Source organism: Musca vetustissima, unplaced genomic scaffold, assembly GCF_032173495.1.
Source record: "Musca vetustissima isolate MV318-11 ecotype Yass unplaced genomic scaffold, APGP_CSIRO_Mvet_v1 utg17577, whole genome shotgun sequence".
Taxonomy (NCBI): Eukaryota; Metazoa; Arthropoda; class Insecta; order Diptera; family Muscidae; genus Musca; species Musca vetustissima.
Window position 1 is genome coordinate 1 of NW_026876268.1, and position 19,428 is coordinate 19,428.

Genomic DNA, 19,428 nt, shown 5'->3' on the forward strand with positions numbered 1-19,428 from the left:
AGTGATACAATTCGACAAGTGGCGTTCAACATTTATACTAATTTGATGTGGTTCTGAACATTTTGCATCTTTTCGAAGCTGGAATTCATATTTCATGGGACAACTAGTCTAGTAAATCCAAGTTATGAGTACAACCAGAATTTGCCAAATAATATAGTTTAAATTGATGATATGAAATACTGATCTGGTTTTATATTGACGTCACCGACATTTGTCATTTCATTGTGTTTCTGTTAATGTTATGCCTAGGCATTAGAGTTTTTTCTGAGCCTTCAGAAAATTGGTTAAATGAATACTTTAATAAAATCCGATGTTTATGTGTATATAAATATGTTTACACTTCAATATATATCAATGTCTTGACCTAGCCGCCAATTTTTAGTATTTTAAAGGTGTTTAGCAACACCTCCCAAGTGGCTGTGAGTTGGCATTCCGGATTTTTCTTCACGTTTTTGACAAACCACGAGGTTAAAATACATCTATGCGGAAAAGTATAAAAACATCAACGCTCCATTTATGGTATTTCGAAATTTTTTGGCGCATTACCCACCGAAATGGCTGTATATTGGAACTCCGAATGAAAAAACTTTTTCCGCGAAAATTACACTACATGTTTTTAAATAGCTCCATTGCCGTGGTCCACTTAATATTCGATACGTTGGAGTCTCTAGCCCAATTTTCCACTCGAGTTTCTGTAATTTGGTTTTTAAGTTTTATAGAGCAAAAACAAAATACCAGTGAACAGTTTACAATGATGTAGCCTCCAGGTTACGGCCCCGAACTTAACGACGCCTTTACTTGTTTTTTTTTTTTCATAAAATATTCCACGTTTGTGGTTTCATTTGCCCTTAAAAATATTTTTTATACAGTTAACGTGTGTGATGGTCCCTAAAAATTATTCTTTACAAAATTGTACCTGAAAGTTATTGATAAACAGCAGTGATTGTCCCTGATACTATATTCTTTAAAAAACCCACGCTTGGAAGATCTTGAAAAAAACTGAGAAATATATTTAAAAATGGTCCTGCAGAATATTCTTCAAAAAATCCACGGCTAGAATGGAATCTTAAAAATATTCTATAAACAAGCCACGCCTGTGGTGGTCCTTTAAAAAAAGATAAAACGATGTTAAGTTCGGTTAAGTAGGCTGAACTATTTATACCCCTCACCAAGAGGATGGCATTCAAAATATGTAAAATTAATGGGCGGCTCCTAAGAGAAAACTCAATAAGGGGCTAGCGTTTATGGGGATATACCAAAACGGGGATCAATATGGATTATATTGCTTACACTTCCTCCTATATCACTATATCTCCATGTGTTGACCTAGCCCCAATATAAAGGTCCAATTCAATTTTTAATACTTTAAAGGTTTTAGCCACATTTCCCAATCGAAGTTTCTGTGAGGTGGCATTCCGGGTTTTTTCACGTTTTTGACAAAACACCAACCTCCAGTATTTTTTCAATATGCAAAAAAAAAAATACCAATATAGGTCAATATGACATTCCTCAACGAATTGGCTGTAAAATGGAACTCTGAGTTCCTGTTGAACAAAAAATTTCCCCAGAGTTTTTAATTTTCCAACCTGAGTTTCTGAAATTTTCCAACTTCAGTTTTTGAATTTACAATGATATAGCCTGCAGATTACAGTCCCGAACTAAACGACGCTATCACTTGTTTTTAATAATTTTGGTAGCTTCAAAAGAGCCGATAAATATCCATAAACTAATCGCCTGTTTTGGTTTCATTAGTTCTTTAAAATATTATTTTTTAACAGTAAACTCTTCTGATGATCTCTGAAAAAATATTCTTTTCAAAATGGTACCTGAAAATATTCTTAAACAAATGCACTATTGTCATGGTCTCTATTAAAAAAACCTGCCGGCAAATGTATAGGCAACAATTGTTAGAATAATTTGTTAGAATAAATTCACGCTTTCCTATACAAAATATATTTTTTATTTTTCATCACCTGCATGTAAGTCCAATATTTGGTAAAATAACAAATCGGTGTTTTTTTTTTTTTGTTAAAAACAAAATATTTTTTTATTAACTAATTAAATAACAACGACAACTTAGGCTTCAGGGGCAACGGGCAAATGGGCACCTTGGGGTTGGAAACCGTTTTCATCGGCAACATAGGTGACGGTGTAGGTTTGACCATCATCAGCAACGAAGGAGTAGGAACCACGGACAGCAATGGCTTCTTGTTCGGTACCGATGTAGTTCAATTTACCTTCAGCTTCAGCTTTGCTGCCATCACTGGTTTCGGAACTGTTGGAAGGAAGGAAAAATTATTTTTAGTTAAATATGTCAATTCTATGGAGTGATTAGATTTAATTGCAAATAAATTTTTTCTACTTACACATATTTGAAAGATTCAGGTCCAACTTCAGATTCGCTTCTGACAATTTCAACATCAGCGGGGGCGGCCAAAGCCAAGGCGAAGAGGGCAGCGAAAACAATGATGAATTTCATGGTGTCGGTTTCTTGAGTTTCTACAGTTGAGTGATACAATTCGACGAGTGGCGTTCAACATTTATACCAATTTGAGATGTGATTCAAAATATTTTGCATATTTTCTAAGATGGAAAGAATTATCGTCATGAATAAAATCGTCATATAAAACCAGAATTTGCAAAAAAAAAAAAAAATAGTCTAAGTTGAGGGCATGATAATGACACACATGAACATTGATGATGTGAAGAAAAACAAAACGGTGTGGTGATTATACTGACCTGGTGCAAAAAAACTGATCTGGTTTCATACTGACGTCGCGAAAGTTATCATTTCATTGTCTATCTATTAATGTTGTGTCTCGGGATTAGACGTTTTTTCTTGGGCGTTTAAAAAATCGGGTAAATGAACAAATTACCAGTGGAAAATTTACAATGATATAGCCTTCATGTTACGGTCCCCAACGTAACGACGTCTTAAAAGAGCTAACAAAATGTTCATAAAAAATCCCCGTGTTTCGTTACATTTGTTAACAATCAACGTTGAAATAATATTAAAAAAAAAATAAATAAATAATAATAAAAGAATAAAATAAAATGCCAGCCCCTATAACTGTCCTGAAAATTAAAGAATCCACAAAAACACTATTTACACAATCTACGCCTGTGGTGGTCCTTGCAAATCTCTAATATATATTCTTTGACCAAATTGTATGTACAGGCTCTATGGGGCGTTAGGAGTGTTTCTGTGTAGTTTAAAGTTCCTCCGACAGATGGCGCAATATTTAGTTTTTTTGTGTTTTTGCACCGGAACTCAAGAACTACTACACCGATATTGATCAAATTTATGTATATGATCTATGGGGCGTGAGGAGTGTTTCTGCTTAATTTTAAATTCGGCCGACAGATGGCGCGCTATATTTTCGTTGCGGTTTGCCCGATTAGAGATTGGACGCTTAATCGATGTTAAGTATTCCGACACCATATCATACATAACGCGTGCGAGTGAAACGAAGAAAAATTTAAATCTACTTATAAAACTTATATAAGAAACGTATAGCAACACATCAATTTGAGTACGGCGGGACTTATTTAACTAAAATTTTCTTTCAGTTATCTGTAATTAAAGTGGGAAGGTTTCTATGAAAGAAAATTTTGAGAAAAATACGCAAAAATCTTGAAAAACACAATTTACAGAGAAGTTTCTTACCCTACATGAAATACCGAATTAAAGGCAATTTATAGGGTATTTTTTACTACTTTCAAAGGCTTAAAATCGTATTAGGAATAATAATCACACCATTCATACTAAATTATCTTTTGAGGTGAGAGTAGTTAGATCAAAACTTGACCTTCTCCTGACCAATGTTTGGTAGAAGAAACCTAAATTGATGCAATTTTGATACGTCAAAACAACGTTTGCCGGGTCTGCTAGTATATATATATATATATACCAGCCCCTGAAATAATGAAACAATCCACACTTAGGGGTCCCTGAAAAACATTATGTACGCAGTCCACGCCTGTAATGGTCTTTGAGAAATATGTTTAAAAAAGTCGTCGCATGTAGTAGTCCTTGCTTAAACATTCTTTAAAAAACGCAGGCCAATTTTTGGTAAAAAACATAATTTAAGAATACCACAATCCACGTCTGTGGTGGTCCTTTAAAAATATTCTTTAAACATTCCACGCCTGAAGTGGTCCTTGAAAAATATTCTTTAAACATTCCAAGCCTGAAGTGGTCCTTGAAAAATATTCTTCAACAAATCCACGCCTGTGGACCACATCCGTAATGGTTTACGGACCACATCCGTAATGGTTTCTAAAAATTTCTATAAAAAAATCGCGTCTAAAAAATGCTTCGAAATATCCACGCCTGTGATGGTCTCTAAAATATATTCTTTGAAAAAATCCAGGCCCTTAATGATCCCTGAAACATATTCTTTAAACTATCCACGCATGCAATGACACCTGAACATTCTCATTAAAAAATCCACGTAGTAGATATGGTCACTGAAAAATATTCCTCAAAAAATCCAGGCCTGTAATGGTACCAAATGTATGAAATGAATTTATACATTTTACAAAGTCCACGTTGGTACCAGAAAATAATATTTAAAACCAGTGAGCGGTATAGTCGAACGGGGCCGAACATACGATACCTCACACAACTACCACTGAACTTTAGTCCGAGTCTGGACTATACTTCGTGGCATACAGCACCTCTTCCTTACACTGACACATTTTAGGAATTTTACTAATATTCAGTACAGTCCTTTTAATTACTTGTCCAAATTCCCTTCATCGTGGGTTGTGTTGTATTGTTCGGTTTATAATCGTGGCCTATAGGTCGATCGAAAAAATAACAACAACAAATTAAGTTTTCGGTCCATTTCATGCCAAAATTATTATCTTATCAGCATCTAAAATTGTAGGCGTTGAACATAACTGAAAACTCATGGAACATTTCAAATCGATCAGCGCTATATTTCCGTCCTCCAGTGTGGTACTGGATTACTAAATTATATCTGATTACGAGACACCTGTAAATATATACGTGAAACTCCAACATCTGAGTACCTACGACAATATAATTGGTATCAATTTAAAGGTCAACCACTCCTCTTGGATATACTATCAACTTCTCGGGTCTATATCCTACAGGCGTATATATTTAACGCCAAAGAATATAAATTTTGTAATTTTTCACACAAAAGTCATGGTCCATTTGACCTACTAAATATTGGCCGATCTTTATAAAAAAATGGCATGTTGATTCTTTGTCCCCATCCCCTTCTCCATGGGACATTTCGTGATGTTCGAGCCATAATTGCGGCCACTGGAGCGACCAGAAAATCAGACAAAAATAAAATTTTTGGTCCATTTCATCTCCTAAATATGAACCGATCTTTACGAAAAACAGTAGGGGTCTTTATTGGCCGGAACCCACTATACATGCAAAATTTCATGAAGATTGGTCCAAAATTGTGGCCTGTATCGAGTTTACAAATTATATTGGACAGGCGGACGGACGAACGGACACACATGCCTAGATTGACTCAGCTAGTCGAGATATGACGATCGGTATACTTGAAGGTGGGTCTAGGATCAACAGAAGAGAATAAAAAATCCAGGCCTGTAATTGTCCTTGAATAAAATTCTTTAAAGTATCCACGTTCCATTGAAGAATATCAACGACCGTAAATGACCGTATAAATATTTAACGATTTCACTCTTGATTGGTCCTTAGAAAACATTTCTCATACAAAATATTTTTTCTTATTTATCTTCCCCTGGATGTAAGTACAATATTTAAGTAAATAACAACTTGATTTTCTTTTGTTAAAAACAAAACTTTTTTATTAACTAATTAAATAACAACTACAACTTAGGCTTCAGGGGCGACGGGCAAATGGGCACCTTGGGGTTGGAAACCATTTTCATCAGCAACATAGGTAACAGTGTAGGTTTGGCCATCATCAGCAACGAAGGAGTAGGAACCACGGACAGCAAGGGCTTCGACTTCAGTACCAACATTTTTCAATTCACCTTCAGCTTGAACATTGCTGCCATCACTGGTTTCGGAACTGTTGGAAGGAAGGACAAAATATTTTAGTTAAATATGCCAATTCTATCGAGTGGTTAGATTAAATTATAATTTTTAGTTTAAATAATTTATTTATATTTTTTTGGTTTACTACTTACACATATTTGAAAGATGCAGGACCAACTTCAGATTCGCTTCTGACAATTTCAACATCAGCGGGGGCGGCCAAAGCCAAGGCGAAGAGAGCAGCGAAAACAATGATGAATTTCATGGTGTCGGTTTGTTGAGTTACTACAGCTGAGTGATACAATTCGACGAGTGGCACTTACAATTTATACCAATTTTGTGATTCTAAATATTTTACATATTTTCAAATTTAAAATTTATATTCCATGGGTCAACTGCTTGTGTAATGAGTAGAATCATCATTATTGTTGTATAGAGTTGGGTCAAGTTTGAATACCAGAATATGTCCAACTATGGTAAGAACAAGAAACATGGCCTATGTTAAGGGCATGGTTACTAAGCAGATAAACACTGATGATTATAAAGATATTGTCAAAAAATTTTTGTTTGTTTTTCATCACGAATATTGATCAACAACTGTGAACTCTTTAAAATGCAAAATACTGATCAGGTTTCATTGACGTCACAGACAGCCGTGGCATTCTATTATTATCGTTAATAGTAGTTTTTGAAAATATGGTAGGTGATTTTATTTGTATTATTCTATTAGATATTTCGCACGTTTAGACAATGGTTTATCTGTATATTATTGTAGATAACCGGGTTTTATATATACGCATATACCTTTCAAATTGCATTACATATAATTAAAACATAAATAAATAATTCTTCTAAAAATACACGCTTATTGATAATCCTCAGAAAATATTTTTAAACCCCCACTCTTATAGATAGTCTATAGAAAGTATTAAAAAATCAACGCTTATTCATAGGCCTTGGAAAGTATCTTTAAACCAGTGAGGAGAGCAGTATAGTCGGACGTGGCCGATCATATTATACCCTACACAACTACCACGGAACTCTATCTTTCTGCGGATTTTTTCCGAGCCTGGATAATATAGTCTGGATAAGATAGTCTTGAAAAAAAAAATACAAAAAATTAAGTTTTCGGTCCACATCATCCCAAAATTTATCCGATAATCACCGAATATTATAGGCGTTATCCTTGACCATAATTGGTACCTCATGGAAAATTTGAAAGTAATAATATCTGAATACGTAAGCACCTGTAAATATTTAAGTGTAATTCCCACATCCGAGTACATACGACAATACAAATTAAAGGCCAACCACTCCTTCTGGATATATTATCAACTTCTCGGGTCTATGTCCTTCAGGAGTAAATATATACGCTATAGAAATTTTTGTCAAATTTTATCATTTTCACGCAATATTCAGGGTCAATTTGACGCGCTTAATATTGACTGATCTTTGTCAAAATAGCAACCAGGAAAACCGACAAAAAATAAGTGTTTGGTCCATTTCATCCCCTAAATATTTACTGATCTTCACCCAACCCACATGCAAAATTTCGTGAGGATTGGTCCATAATTGTGGCCTGTATCGTGTTTACAAATTATAATGGACGGACACACATGTCTAGATCGACTCAGCTAGTCGAGATATGACGATCGGTATACTTAAAGGTTGGTTTAGAACTAATATTTCGCGGCGTTACAAACTCTTGGGGCTGCACCACGATATAATACCCTGATAACATAGGGCTCCTTAAAAATATCCTTTTAATAACTCTACTCTTGTCTACCTTCAGAAAATATTACTTTAAAAAGCCACTCAATATTTACTGATATTTAAATATAACAAAATTTATTTAATAAAGAAAATTCTACATAAACGTTTTCACTAACAAGAATTTAATAAGGATTAAAACAAAAATGATTCTATAATTCATTCGGCACTGCCACTAATCTCGGCTTAAGAAATTTGTTTGAATGTTGGATGGTAACCAAATTCATCAGCCACAAAGGAAATTTCGTATTTTTTACCATCGGGAGCTGTCCAGCTGGTAGAGCCTTGCATTATAATGACCGAACCATCATCGGTGGTTTTCAGTTCACCAGTTTCCTGACGGGAAATACCGTTGCTGGTATCATAGCTGTAAAATAAATTTAGAATTAGCACCCTCTGAATGCCCTTGTATTGTCGTTGTTGTTGGAAACTTACGCAAAATTGTATTTATCCACACCATTATTATCGACTTCCTGGCGTAGAATTTGGGCATCATGTTCATCATGTTCAGCCTCTTGGGGAGCAGCAATGGCGACAGCAATCAAACAGAACATTAAAGCAATTAAGAATTTCATTTCTTTTTTTGTTTTATTTAAAAAAGATTTTGAAAATAAAATATATTTTTTTCGAAGAGTTTTTGTTTCTATTACAAGCCGTTTACACTTGACTGATACCAAATACCTCGACACCCTCTCAATTTATACCAAAAATGAATTAAATCTAACAAATACGTATTTTTTACTTATTGTAGCAGGTAATATTAAATATGTCCTCGTATCATTATAATCTTTTACCTTTAACAGAAAAAAAATTTATATAATTTTGTATTTTATTATTTTTGTAAAAAATGAAAATAAATAAAAAGCAACGAAGTACTCGAGTACGAGTCTTCATTCACCAATAACAACATCCACAACAAATTTATTACCAAATTTATTAAACCCATGAAAAGGGGTTTAAAAAATTAAAAAAAAAAAACATTAAAAAGGCCATTAAAAAATATGTATATAAATTTAAATCGCATATTTTATATATAGTATTATATTAAATATTATATATTTCCGATAGTTCCTTACAATATATTCTTTAAATAATTCACAATTCTTAATAGTCATATAGAAGGTTTTTTTAATTGTACAATTTAAGTCTTTAACAATATTTATTAATAAAAAAATATTTATTATTAAATTGTTTATTACTAGCATATACCAGCTACTTCGTTTGCGAATGTGGGAAGTATTTAAAATCCAATACCAATTATTGTTAACCCTTTTGGAACCATTTAGTACCTATGTTCTCTTATAGTCCTTTTTTCCAAAACTACCTCCCTATCTCAACCCTACACACCAATTCTGACTGAAAAAATTTAGCTCGTGTAAAGTTTCCAAATTTCAAATATAACTACACTTAAGGGGACCTCCCCATTCTCGGGGTCAAAATTTTTTTGATTTAATTCTATTCTACACTAATTTAAGAATGTCCCTACAAAATTTCAAGTGAAAATCTCAAGAACTCTTGAAGATATATCCGATTTATTGTGTCAGCATCAAGTGACGGCTAAAGGGCTTCTCAAACTTTAAACGGGGTTTTCTCTTTTGCGAATGGCGGGCACGATAACTCAAAAACTAATCTCTGTGAGTGTATAGCTATCGTATGAAATAGGATAAAACCAATCGGTGAAGATCTTCCTTATTTATACCCTACACAACTATGTTGTCAGGGTATTATAGCTTTGTGCAGCCCCAAATGTTTGTAACGCCGCGAAATATTGGTCCTAGACCCACCTTTAAGTATACCGATCGTCATATCTCGACTAGCTGAGTCGATCTAGACATGTGTGTCCGTCCGTCCGTCCGTCCGTCCGTCTGTCCATTATAATTTGTAAACACGATACAGGCCACAGTTATGGACCAATCTTCACGAAATTTTGCATGTAGGATGGGTTCTGGCCAATGAAGACCCCTATTGTTTTTGGTAAAGATCGGTTAATATTTAGGGGATGAAATGGACCAAATACTAAATTTTTGTCGGTTTTTCTGGTCGCTCCAGAGGCCGCAGTTATGGTCCGAACGTCGTGAAATTTTACATGGAGAAGGGGATCGGGCCTAAGAATAAGCATGCCTGTTTTGATAAAGATCGGCCAATATTTAGAGGGTCAAATGGACCCTGACTTTTGTGTGAAAAATTACAAAATTTTTATTCTGGGGCGTATATACTTGCTCCTGAAGGACATATATTCGAGATGTTGATAGTTTGTCTAAGATGAGTTGTTGACCTTCAAATTGATACCAATTATATGGCTGTATGTACTCCCATGCGGGAGTTATACGTAATTAAGTAAAGATGATTATGTGCATATTATTACTATTACTCCATTAGAGGACGGAAATGTCGCGCTGGTTGCTTTAAAATTGTACATGAAGTTCCGATTATGGTCAAGGATTCCGCTTATAATTTTCGGTGAAGTTGAGATTTCATTCAGGGGGTGCAATGAACCGAAAACTTTAATTTTGTCAGATTTTCTAGTCGCTATAGAGGCAATTATTATATGCAGAACATCACATATTTTACAAGGTGAAGGGGATCTGACAAAATATTTAAAGCGGCTGTTTAGATGATGATCGGTTAATTTTCTGAGGGTCAAATCAACCAAAACCTAAAGTGACTAATTTTTTATTTTATTGCGTAAAAATTCACTTCAAGAAAAAACATTTTGGAAAATATGCAAGACATAGAAAGATGAGTTGTTGATCTATAATCGGTACAAAGGGTGCAAATATCACGAAATATTGCCCTGGCTCAGAATATAGAACCGCCGAAAGTGTACTTTTCGTGGTAGTTGTGTAGGGTATCATATGGTCGGCCCCGTCCGACTATACTGCTCCGCTCACTGGTTTTTAACTTGATTTTTTGGTCAAAATTCGGCGATATTTCAAAAATATTTGTTCAAAGGTCCGCCATTTTGTTAATATTAGAGCGAAGTCAATAATAGTTTATACGAGAGCCAGACATGTACTCTTTCTAACACCCTTGGAATTTTCGGATTCCGATGATCCAGTGAGGAGTTGTCATGCCCGCCATCAAAAATAAGGACTTTTCTTTAATTACAAAAAACAATAACAAAAATTGTTTGTAAATTATGTTTCTTCTCTTTTCAATCTTCAAATATATGGAGAATAACAAAATTCTTTTAAAATTCCATTAAAAAAAAATTGACAAATTTTTTTGCGAGCACATTCATGATTTTTGGTACATAGGTTAAGAAAAATATTCTGATTGGAAATATGTTCGCGTTCACAAATTCGGATGCTGCGCACAAAAGTTATAGCGATTTTAAATCTTGTATTTAAAATATAAATTAAATTAATTCCTATTTGTTGTAATTCGCGAATTTCTTTACAAATGGTTAAACACATTTGTTTTCTGTGCTTACTTGTCAAATCACATTGAAACACGGTTAAATTGTCGCAAAAAACAAATAGAAGCATGAAGATATCTGAAAATAAAATAAATTAATTTTTTAATTAAATCGAAATGTTTTTTGAGTTTTCAATTTTTTTAGTATGGTTAAGGGAATACGGTTTTGCCTTAATCTTCTGAAATATGCGACTCTTTTTTCTTCAAATTCTTTTAGATGATTGTTAAATATCGGTATATTCATCTGATAACAGATTCGACTGTAAAAATGACTAACTATATTGCAGTTACAATACATACAAACTATCAATATTTAAAAGCATGCAATTCGCGTATTAGTTGAAATCAGTTGATGCGCATGCGATTTTCGTATAAACCGAATCAACGTCTTTCAATAATTATGAATTTTTCGATGTTTAATTTAGCGGTCAAAGTGTGCCGCTCGATGCACTTTACTATGCAAAAACCCTAAAAATGGCTAAAAATCACGCAACGTGCATACGATTTTTATGCGCATCCGGTTTCAGTTATCACCTATGAAAATACACAAAAGGACACCTATTTTAAAAGGATCGGTTAAGAACCGCGGATGTGCCTCCACAATCGATTATTCTCGTATAGATATATTTTGACCTATTTTCACACAGATTCGCGAATATGATAACACAAGAATGAATGTATGTGAAATCAATTCTAAGAAAAACGCGATTATATACGCGAATTTGTCAAAATAAGTTTTTGCAGGCGGAATTTCACATGGATGGGTTCATTAGATCCGGCACGCGGCGTTCCACGGAATTTGAATGGACTTTCTTAATTTTAGACTCAAAAAATATGTTTTTTATAAAAATTTACGCACCAAATTTTCGTCCTTGGAACCCAATTGCAAAGAAGCTACGGTGAGCACATTCATGAGATACACACTAAACGAAGCAAAATCACGAGTTCTACAATCCTATAACTAGTTTAGTCCATTATCTAGATGCGCATCCTAATTATAAGAAAAATTTAAAAAACGCCGAAAATCCGGCTTCAAAATTTCAGCATCCATTTTGTGTGGATGCAGTGATTATATCGAAAAATCATACATTAGAATCGTATTGTCCATGGGGTATTCTGCAACTTAGTCACTGATCACATGTGCGTGCGTTGTGTAGTTCAGCCACAAATCAGGAAGGAACACAAACAAATTCGTTGGCTTCAACACATTTTCACCCATTTTTTTACATTACCAGCATCACACCTTCCACGAAACTTATTATTTATTACCAATATTTTTAGATTTTGACAAGAACACTTCATTTTATAGAAATTAATTTTAATTATATGCAATATGTTCATATTTCACGAGTTATAACCTTGCAAACCTCAGCTTCAAGGAATTTAAAAGATTTTTGTAATTTCCCATATATGTGCAAAGTTACAAACCTTAACAAGCATTGGTATTGATTTACCAGCCCATTGAAAATCTTGAAAAATTAAAATCGAGAATGGCTGGGGTTCCCTTAAATCCAAATTAAGTACCAGTTAGTAAACATTAATAAATTGTCATAACTTCCAATGGAAATCTTATTACTCAATTTCAGGATTCCAGCTCTATCGGTTAGCTTTTAATCCAAACCACCAAATTTAGTACACATTAGCACGAATTTCCAAAACTTTCTACAAATCGAAACCCTACACCTCAACAGTGATTCTAACATCAAATTTAAAGATTCCAGCTCTATCGGTTCACCCAAATACAAATTTGGTACCATTTAGTACACATTAGTACGAATTTTAAACAAACATCGTAACTCCAAATTGCAGGATTCCAGCTCTATCAGTTCACACAATATTCAAATTGTACCAAATTTAGTACAATTTAGTAAACATAAGTGTGCATTTCCAAAACTACATCCATACCCCAATCCTGCACTCCAACAATAACCTTATTTTCAAATTTCAAGGTTTCCAGCTTAATTGGTTTACTTAAAAGATAAATTGTACTAAATTTAGTACACATTTGTACGAATTTCCAAAACATTCCACAAAGCCCAATTCTATAGCCCAAAAGTGATCCGAACGTCAAATTTCATAATTCCAGCTCAATCGGTTCACTCAAACCGGCATTTGGTACCATTTAGTACACATTTCCAAAACTTCATCGCATCGGTTCACCCTAAATTTAGATTATACAAAATTTAGTTCACATTATTAGGAATTTCCAAAATTTCCTAAATAGCTCAATTCTACCCCAATAATGATCCTTACTCTAAATGTAAAGCTTCCAGCTGCATCGGTTCACCCAAATACAAATTTGGTACTATATAGTACACATTAGTACGAAAAAATCCTACACCCCAACAGTGATCCTGACTCCAAATTGCATTGTTCCAGCTCTATCGATTCACCCAAATCCAGATTGTATCAATTATAGTACTATTTAGTACTTTTCGTACACATAAATAAAGAAATTCCAAACCTATCTCAATCTGACACTTCGACGGTAATGTTAATTTAAATTTTCAGGATTCCAACTGGATTTGTAACTCCAAATTAAATTTGTTCCGAATATAGTACCATATAGTACTTTTAGTATACATAAGTACAGCCTCCAACGCAAAATATTTCTTTAAAAAGCAACTCAAATAGTTACTGATATTTAAAAATATAACAAAAAATTTATTTAATAAAGAAAATACTACACAAAAGTTTTCAATAACAAGATTTCAATAACGATTAAAACAACAAAAATGATTCTATTATCCATTCAGCACTGCCACTAATCTCGGCTTAAGAAAGTTGTTTGAATGTTGGATGGTAACCGAATTCATCAGCCACAAAGGAAATTTCGTATTTTTTACCATCGGGAGCTGTCCAGCTGGTGGAGCCATGCATTATAATGGCCGAACCATCATCGGTGGTTTTCAGTTCACCAGCTTCCTGGCGGGAAATACCGTTGCTGGTTTCATAGCTGTAAAATAGATTTGGAATTAGTATCCTCTGAGTATCGTTGTGTTGTTGGAACTTACGCAAAATTGTATTTATCCACACCATTATTATCGACTTCCTGGCGTAGAATTTGGGCATCATGTTCATCATGTTCAGCCTCTTGGGGAGCAGCAATGGCGACAGCTACCAAACAGAACAGCAAGACAATTGAGAATTTCATTTTTCTTTTGTTTATTTAAAAAGAAGGATTTGAAACTTTAAAAGATAAATATTTTTCGAAGAGATGTTGTTGCTATTACAAGCCGATAACACTTGACTGATACCAAATACCTCGACACCCTCTCAATTTATACCAAAACCGAATTAAATCTAAAAAATACGTATTTTTTACTTATTTTAGCAGGTAATATTAAATATGTCCTCGTATCATTATAATCTTTTACCTTTAACAGCAAAAAATTAATATCATTTTTTATTTTATTATTTTTGTAAAAAAAAAATAAAAAACAACGAAGTACTCGTGTACATCTTTAGCCACCAACAACAACAACATCAACAACAAATTTATTACCAACCTCGGTACCATCAATGAAAGATTCACACAATCACCTTTAGTTGACATAAACGGCCAATGACTCCTGCGTAATCCATTCAACCTAACATTGAATAATAATCGAATTGCAAAACTGTACTTGGGTACGTGTTTGTGTTTTTAATACATTTTAAAAATATATTAATTTTATTTTGCAATTAGCTAATTTTTATTAGAATATGTTTTATACACATGTATTTAGGTGTACCCTACATAGTAAAGGCACAGCGCGAACTTGATTTTTTAAATATTTATTTAAGGACTATTAACATGCATGGTTCTGTTTAAAATGTTTGTCTATGGACTTTCAAAATTTGTCTAATGACTAACAATAGTCGTAGATTTTTTGAAAAATTGTGTTTTGAAGGCTATCAATAAACATGACTTTTTTTAAATAATTTGATAAGGGGAATCAATAGACTAAGGACTATCAATAAGGGCGGATTTTTTAGATATGTTTTCTTAGGACTATCAATAAGAGTGGATTTTTTAAATACGTTTTCTAAAGATTATTTATTTTTTCAAAACTATTATAATGCCTACCAATGAGCGTGGATTTTGAAGCGTGATTTTTCCAAAATTATTTTCATGCCTATCAATACGTGTGGATATTAATTTTTTTTTTTATTTTTTGGACGGACCATTAAGTCGTGAATTTTTAAATTATTACAATTTGGAGGGACCATATAGGCGTGCATTTTTAAGGGACCTTGAAAGCGTGGATTTTGAAGAAATATATTTTTTGAAGGCGTGAATTTTTAAATTCATATTTTCTAAGGGACCCTTAAGACGTGAATTTTTAAATTCATATTTTCTAAGGGACCCTTAAGGCGTGGATTTTTAAATTTATATTGTTTTATGGGACCCTTAAGGCGTGGATTCTTAAATTCATATTGTTTTATGGGACCCTTAAGGCGTGGATTTTTAAATTCATATTGTTTTATGGGATCCTTAAGAGTTTGTAACGCCGCGAAATATTCGCCCTAGACCCACCTTTAAGTATACTGATCGTCATATCTCGACTAGCTGAGTCGATCTATACATATGTGTCCGTCCGTCCGTCTGTCCATTATAATTTGTAAATACGATACAGGCCGCAGTTATGGACCAATCTTCACGAAAATTTGCATTTAGGATGGGTTCTGTCCAATGAAGACCCTTATTGTTTTTTGGAAAGATCGATTAATATTTAGTGGATGAAATGGACCCAAAACTTTATTCTTGTCCGATTTTCTGGTCGCTCAAGAGGCCGCAATTATGGCCCAAACATCGCGAATTTTTGCATGGAGAAGGGGATCGGGCCAAAGAATAAGCGTGCCTGTTTTGATAAAGATCGGTCAATATTTGGCGGGTCAAATGGACCCTGACATTTGTGTGAAAAATGACAAACTTTGTATTTTATATCGTATATATTTGCCCCTAAAGGACATAGACCCGAGAAGTTGGTAGTATATCCAAGAGGAGTGGTTGACCTTTAAATTGACACCAGTTATATTGTCGTATGTACTCGGATGTGGAAGTAACACCTAAATATTTTTGCAGGTGCTTACGTATTCATATGTTATTTAGTAACGCATTACCACACTAGAGCGCTGATCGTTTTGAAATTTTCCATAACGATCCATGTATGGTCAAAGACAACGCCTATAATTTTCGGAGATGATCAGATAATAATATTGGAATGAAGTAGACCGAAAAGTTAATTTTTTGTGTTTTTTCACAATTGAAAATCGGACATCACAACACAACCCACGGTGAAGGGAATCTGGACAAGTAATTAGAAGGGCTGTACTGAATATTAGTAATATTTGCTAACATCTAGTCGGTCATGAGGGTGCAAATATCGCTCAGAATATAGAACCACACAAAGTTAAATATTTGTGGAACTTGTGTAATATGATCGGCCCCGTCCGACTATACTGCTCCACTCACTGGTTTTAATGTGGACTTTTTGTACCCTTCACCACACTATGTTACAGGGTATTGTCTTTGTGCATATGTTTGTAACAGGCAAAAGGAATCGAAATAGACCCATTGTACCTTTTGAGAAAATGCATAGAGTCACTTTCTGAGTCGATTTATGCATGTCCGTCCGTCCATATATTTTGTGTGCAAAGTACAGGTCGCATTTATTATCCGATTTGGATGAAATTTGGCACAGGTTACTTATTTGGTCCAAGGACGAACCCTATTGAAATTGGGGAAAATCGGTTCAGATTTAGATATAGCTCCCATATATACTTTCGTCCGATGTTATGTAAATGGTGCACCAAACTCCCAAAATTTGTCTGATTGGCACAACATTTTACACAGAGTACTGAATTATGTCTAGGCTGATGTATGCCAAGTTTTATTGAAATCGGTTCAGATTTAGATATAGCTCACATATATAGTTTCGTCCGATTTTATGTGAATGGTGCACCAAAATCCCAATATTTATCCGATTGAGACAAAATTTTGCACAGTGAACTGAATTAGGTCTAGACTAATGCATACGAAATTTTGTTGAAATCGGTCTCAGTTTCGCCCGATTTTATGCGAAAGATGCACCAAACTCCCATTATTTGTCCGATTGAGAAAAAATGCACAGAGTACTGAATTAGGTATAGGCAGATGTGTGCCAAGTTTTATTGAAACCGGTTCAGATTTACATATAGCTCCCATATATAGTTTCGTCCGATTGTATGTGAATGATGCACCAAACTCCCAATATTTGTCCGATTGGGACAAAATTTTGTATGCGAAATTTTGTTGGAATCGGTTCTGATGTAGATATAGCTCCCATATATAGTTTCGTCCGATTTTATGCAAATGATGTACCGAACTCCCAATATTTGTCCGATTGAGAAAAAATTTTGCACAGATGCACTAAACTCCCAATATTTGTCCGATTGAGAAAAAATTTTGCACAAAGTACTGAATTAGGTCTAGACAGATGTGTGCAAAGTTTTATTGAAATCGGTTCAGATTTAGATATAGCTCCCATATATAGTTTCGTCCGATTTTTTAATTGGTTCAAATATCTCTATATTAGCATCTCTTGTATGTATATAAAGAGGTGAAGGGTATCATATAGTCGGTCCCATCCGACTTTTGAACTTTCCTTACTGGTTTTAATTTGTTTTTCGTGCCTATATATAAGCGTGGATTTTTTAAAATTTATTTTTCATGCTTTTAAAACTAATTTTGATTGCTTGGATTTTTAAACTGTCATTGCTCTTGTCTATAAATTCTCGTGGGTTTTTCAAACATTATGTTTCATGCCTATCAATAAGCATGGATTTTTACAGAATGTTTGTCGGAGGGCCATTAAGGCATCGATTTTTTACAGAATGCTTGTCGGAGGGTCATTCAGGCATCGATTTTTCACAGAATATTTTTCGAAGGACCATAGATTTTTTACTGAATTTTTTGGGGCAAAGATTTATTAAATGAATATTTTTAAGGCACCAATAAGGCGTGAATTTGTACAGAATACTTTTTGAGGGACCGTTAAGTTGTGAATTTAAAAATCGTATTTTCAAGTAAGTTTAGAATGTAGGGTTTATGTCACTTCGACCATACAGTAAAGCAATAAATTTATCTATAAAACACTGATGAATTATGGTTCATCTCATTAGTGATGGTATGTAATTTTTTATAACGTCTTTTGTTGTTGTTCCAAACTCTCTCAAATTACCGTTGACACAACATTGATTAAAGACATATTTGCGGTGCGCGCATGCGTCACGCCCGTTTCTTGTTGGGACAACGATACAATTTTGTTTATTTCAATGACCGACAACAAGTATTTTTTTTATTAAATATCATTTTTGGTGTTTGTTATACAATTTTTGATCTATACAGCGTTAGTATATGCAGAAGTCTCATACCTATGTGAAAAAAACATCCGAATAGGAAATTTCCAGAATTTGTTTTTTTCTCGCCAACTAAAAGTTCTTCAGAAATATTTGAATTATTGTGGGAAATATTTATGCAACCTATTTGAATATAAAATATATAGTATTGTCTATTATGGCGGCCACAGCCGATGTGACACTAAGCTTCTAAATTACAATTTTCAACATATCTAATATTTTTTTTCAATTGGTTTGGCTATTTAAAAATCGGTACTTCAAAAAGCACTTCAGAGCTTCTTTAGCAGCAAGTCTGGTAAGTATCCAAGCACAGTTTTTGATGTTAAAGTGTTGATAACCTTAAATGGTCAATACAAGTTAAACGGCAGCGGCAACAACAACAACAATCAATACTCAATCCATAAGTCATCCAAACTCAAGTATATTGTTGTTGTTATTATTATTAATAATACATTATAATTCTTTGGGGATTATTGTCTAAAAATACAATGGAATTGCTTTTGATGGATCCATTTAGTGGTAATTGCTAATTGTATGGAATAATTGCTACCAGTATACACTTAGAATTTGGACACTTAAGTGTTAATAAAAACAACAGAAGCGGAATTAAACAAGTAAGGCGATTGTAGATCTTAAAGAATATATTTTGAAGAGACAAATGTGTGGATTTTTTTTATGGATTTACATAAAGACCAAGTCAAACAAAGTTTTTTATAGAATTTTTTTAAAGTAAAAACCAATGGACCCAAAATGGTCCATTTTTTAAGTCGTGGATTTTGTAAACTTTTTTTTTTCAAGAACCCGAATAGGCTTGGTTTTTATACCCTTCACCACATTGTGGTACAAGG

The 19,428-nt window shown here is 33.8% G+C and overlaps 4 protein-coding genes across 4 annotated transcripts; all 4 read right to left on the reverse strand.

Moving 5' to 3' along the window:
- Positions 1-2,076: 2,076 nt before the first annotated feature.
- On the reverse strand, positions 2,077-2,479 carry LOC133338817 (larval cuticle protein 65Ag1-like). The gene is made up of 2 exons (XM_061546925.1): positions 2,367-2,479; positions 2,077-2,275 (listed from the first exon to the last, which is right to left on the reverse strand). The coding sequence occupies exons 1-2, from the start codon at positions 2,477-2,479 to the stop codon at positions 2,077-2,079; spliced, it is 312 nt and encodes a 103-aa protein (XP_061402909.1).
- Positions 2,480-5,845: 3,366 nt separating this feature from the next.
- On the reverse strand, positions 5,846-6,275 carry LOC133338816 (larval cuticle protein 65Ag1-like). The gene is made up of 2 exons (XM_061546924.1): positions 6,163-6,275; positions 5,846-6,044 (listed from the first exon to the last, which is right to left on the reverse strand). The coding sequence occupies exons 1-2, from the start codon at positions 6,273-6,275 to the stop codon at positions 5,846-5,848; spliced, it is 312 nt and encodes a 103-aa protein (XP_061402908.1).
- A 1,691-nt stretch (positions 6,276-7,966) lies between these two features.
- Positions 7,967-8,355, reverse strand: LOC133338815 (endocuticle structural glycoprotein SgAbd-5-like). The gene is made up of 2 exons (XM_061546923.1): positions 8,216-8,355; positions 7,967-8,147 (listed from the first exon to the last, which is right to left on the reverse strand). Exons 1-2 carry the CDS (start codon positions 8,353-8,355, stop codon positions 7,967-7,969), a joined length of 321 nt encoding a protein of 106 aa, XP_061402907.1.
- A 5,617-nt stretch (positions 8,356-13,972) lies between these two features.
- On the reverse strand, positions 13,973-14,351 carry LOC133338819 (endocuticle structural protein SgAbd-6-like). The gene is made up of 2 exons (XM_061546926.1): positions 14,212-14,351; positions 13,973-14,153 (listed from the first exon to the last, which is right to left on the reverse strand). Exons 1-2 carry the CDS (start codon positions 14,349-14,351, stop codon positions 13,973-13,975), a joined length of 321 nt encoding a protein of 106 aa, XP_061402910.1.
- Positions 14,352-19,428: the final 5,077 nt, after the last annotated feature.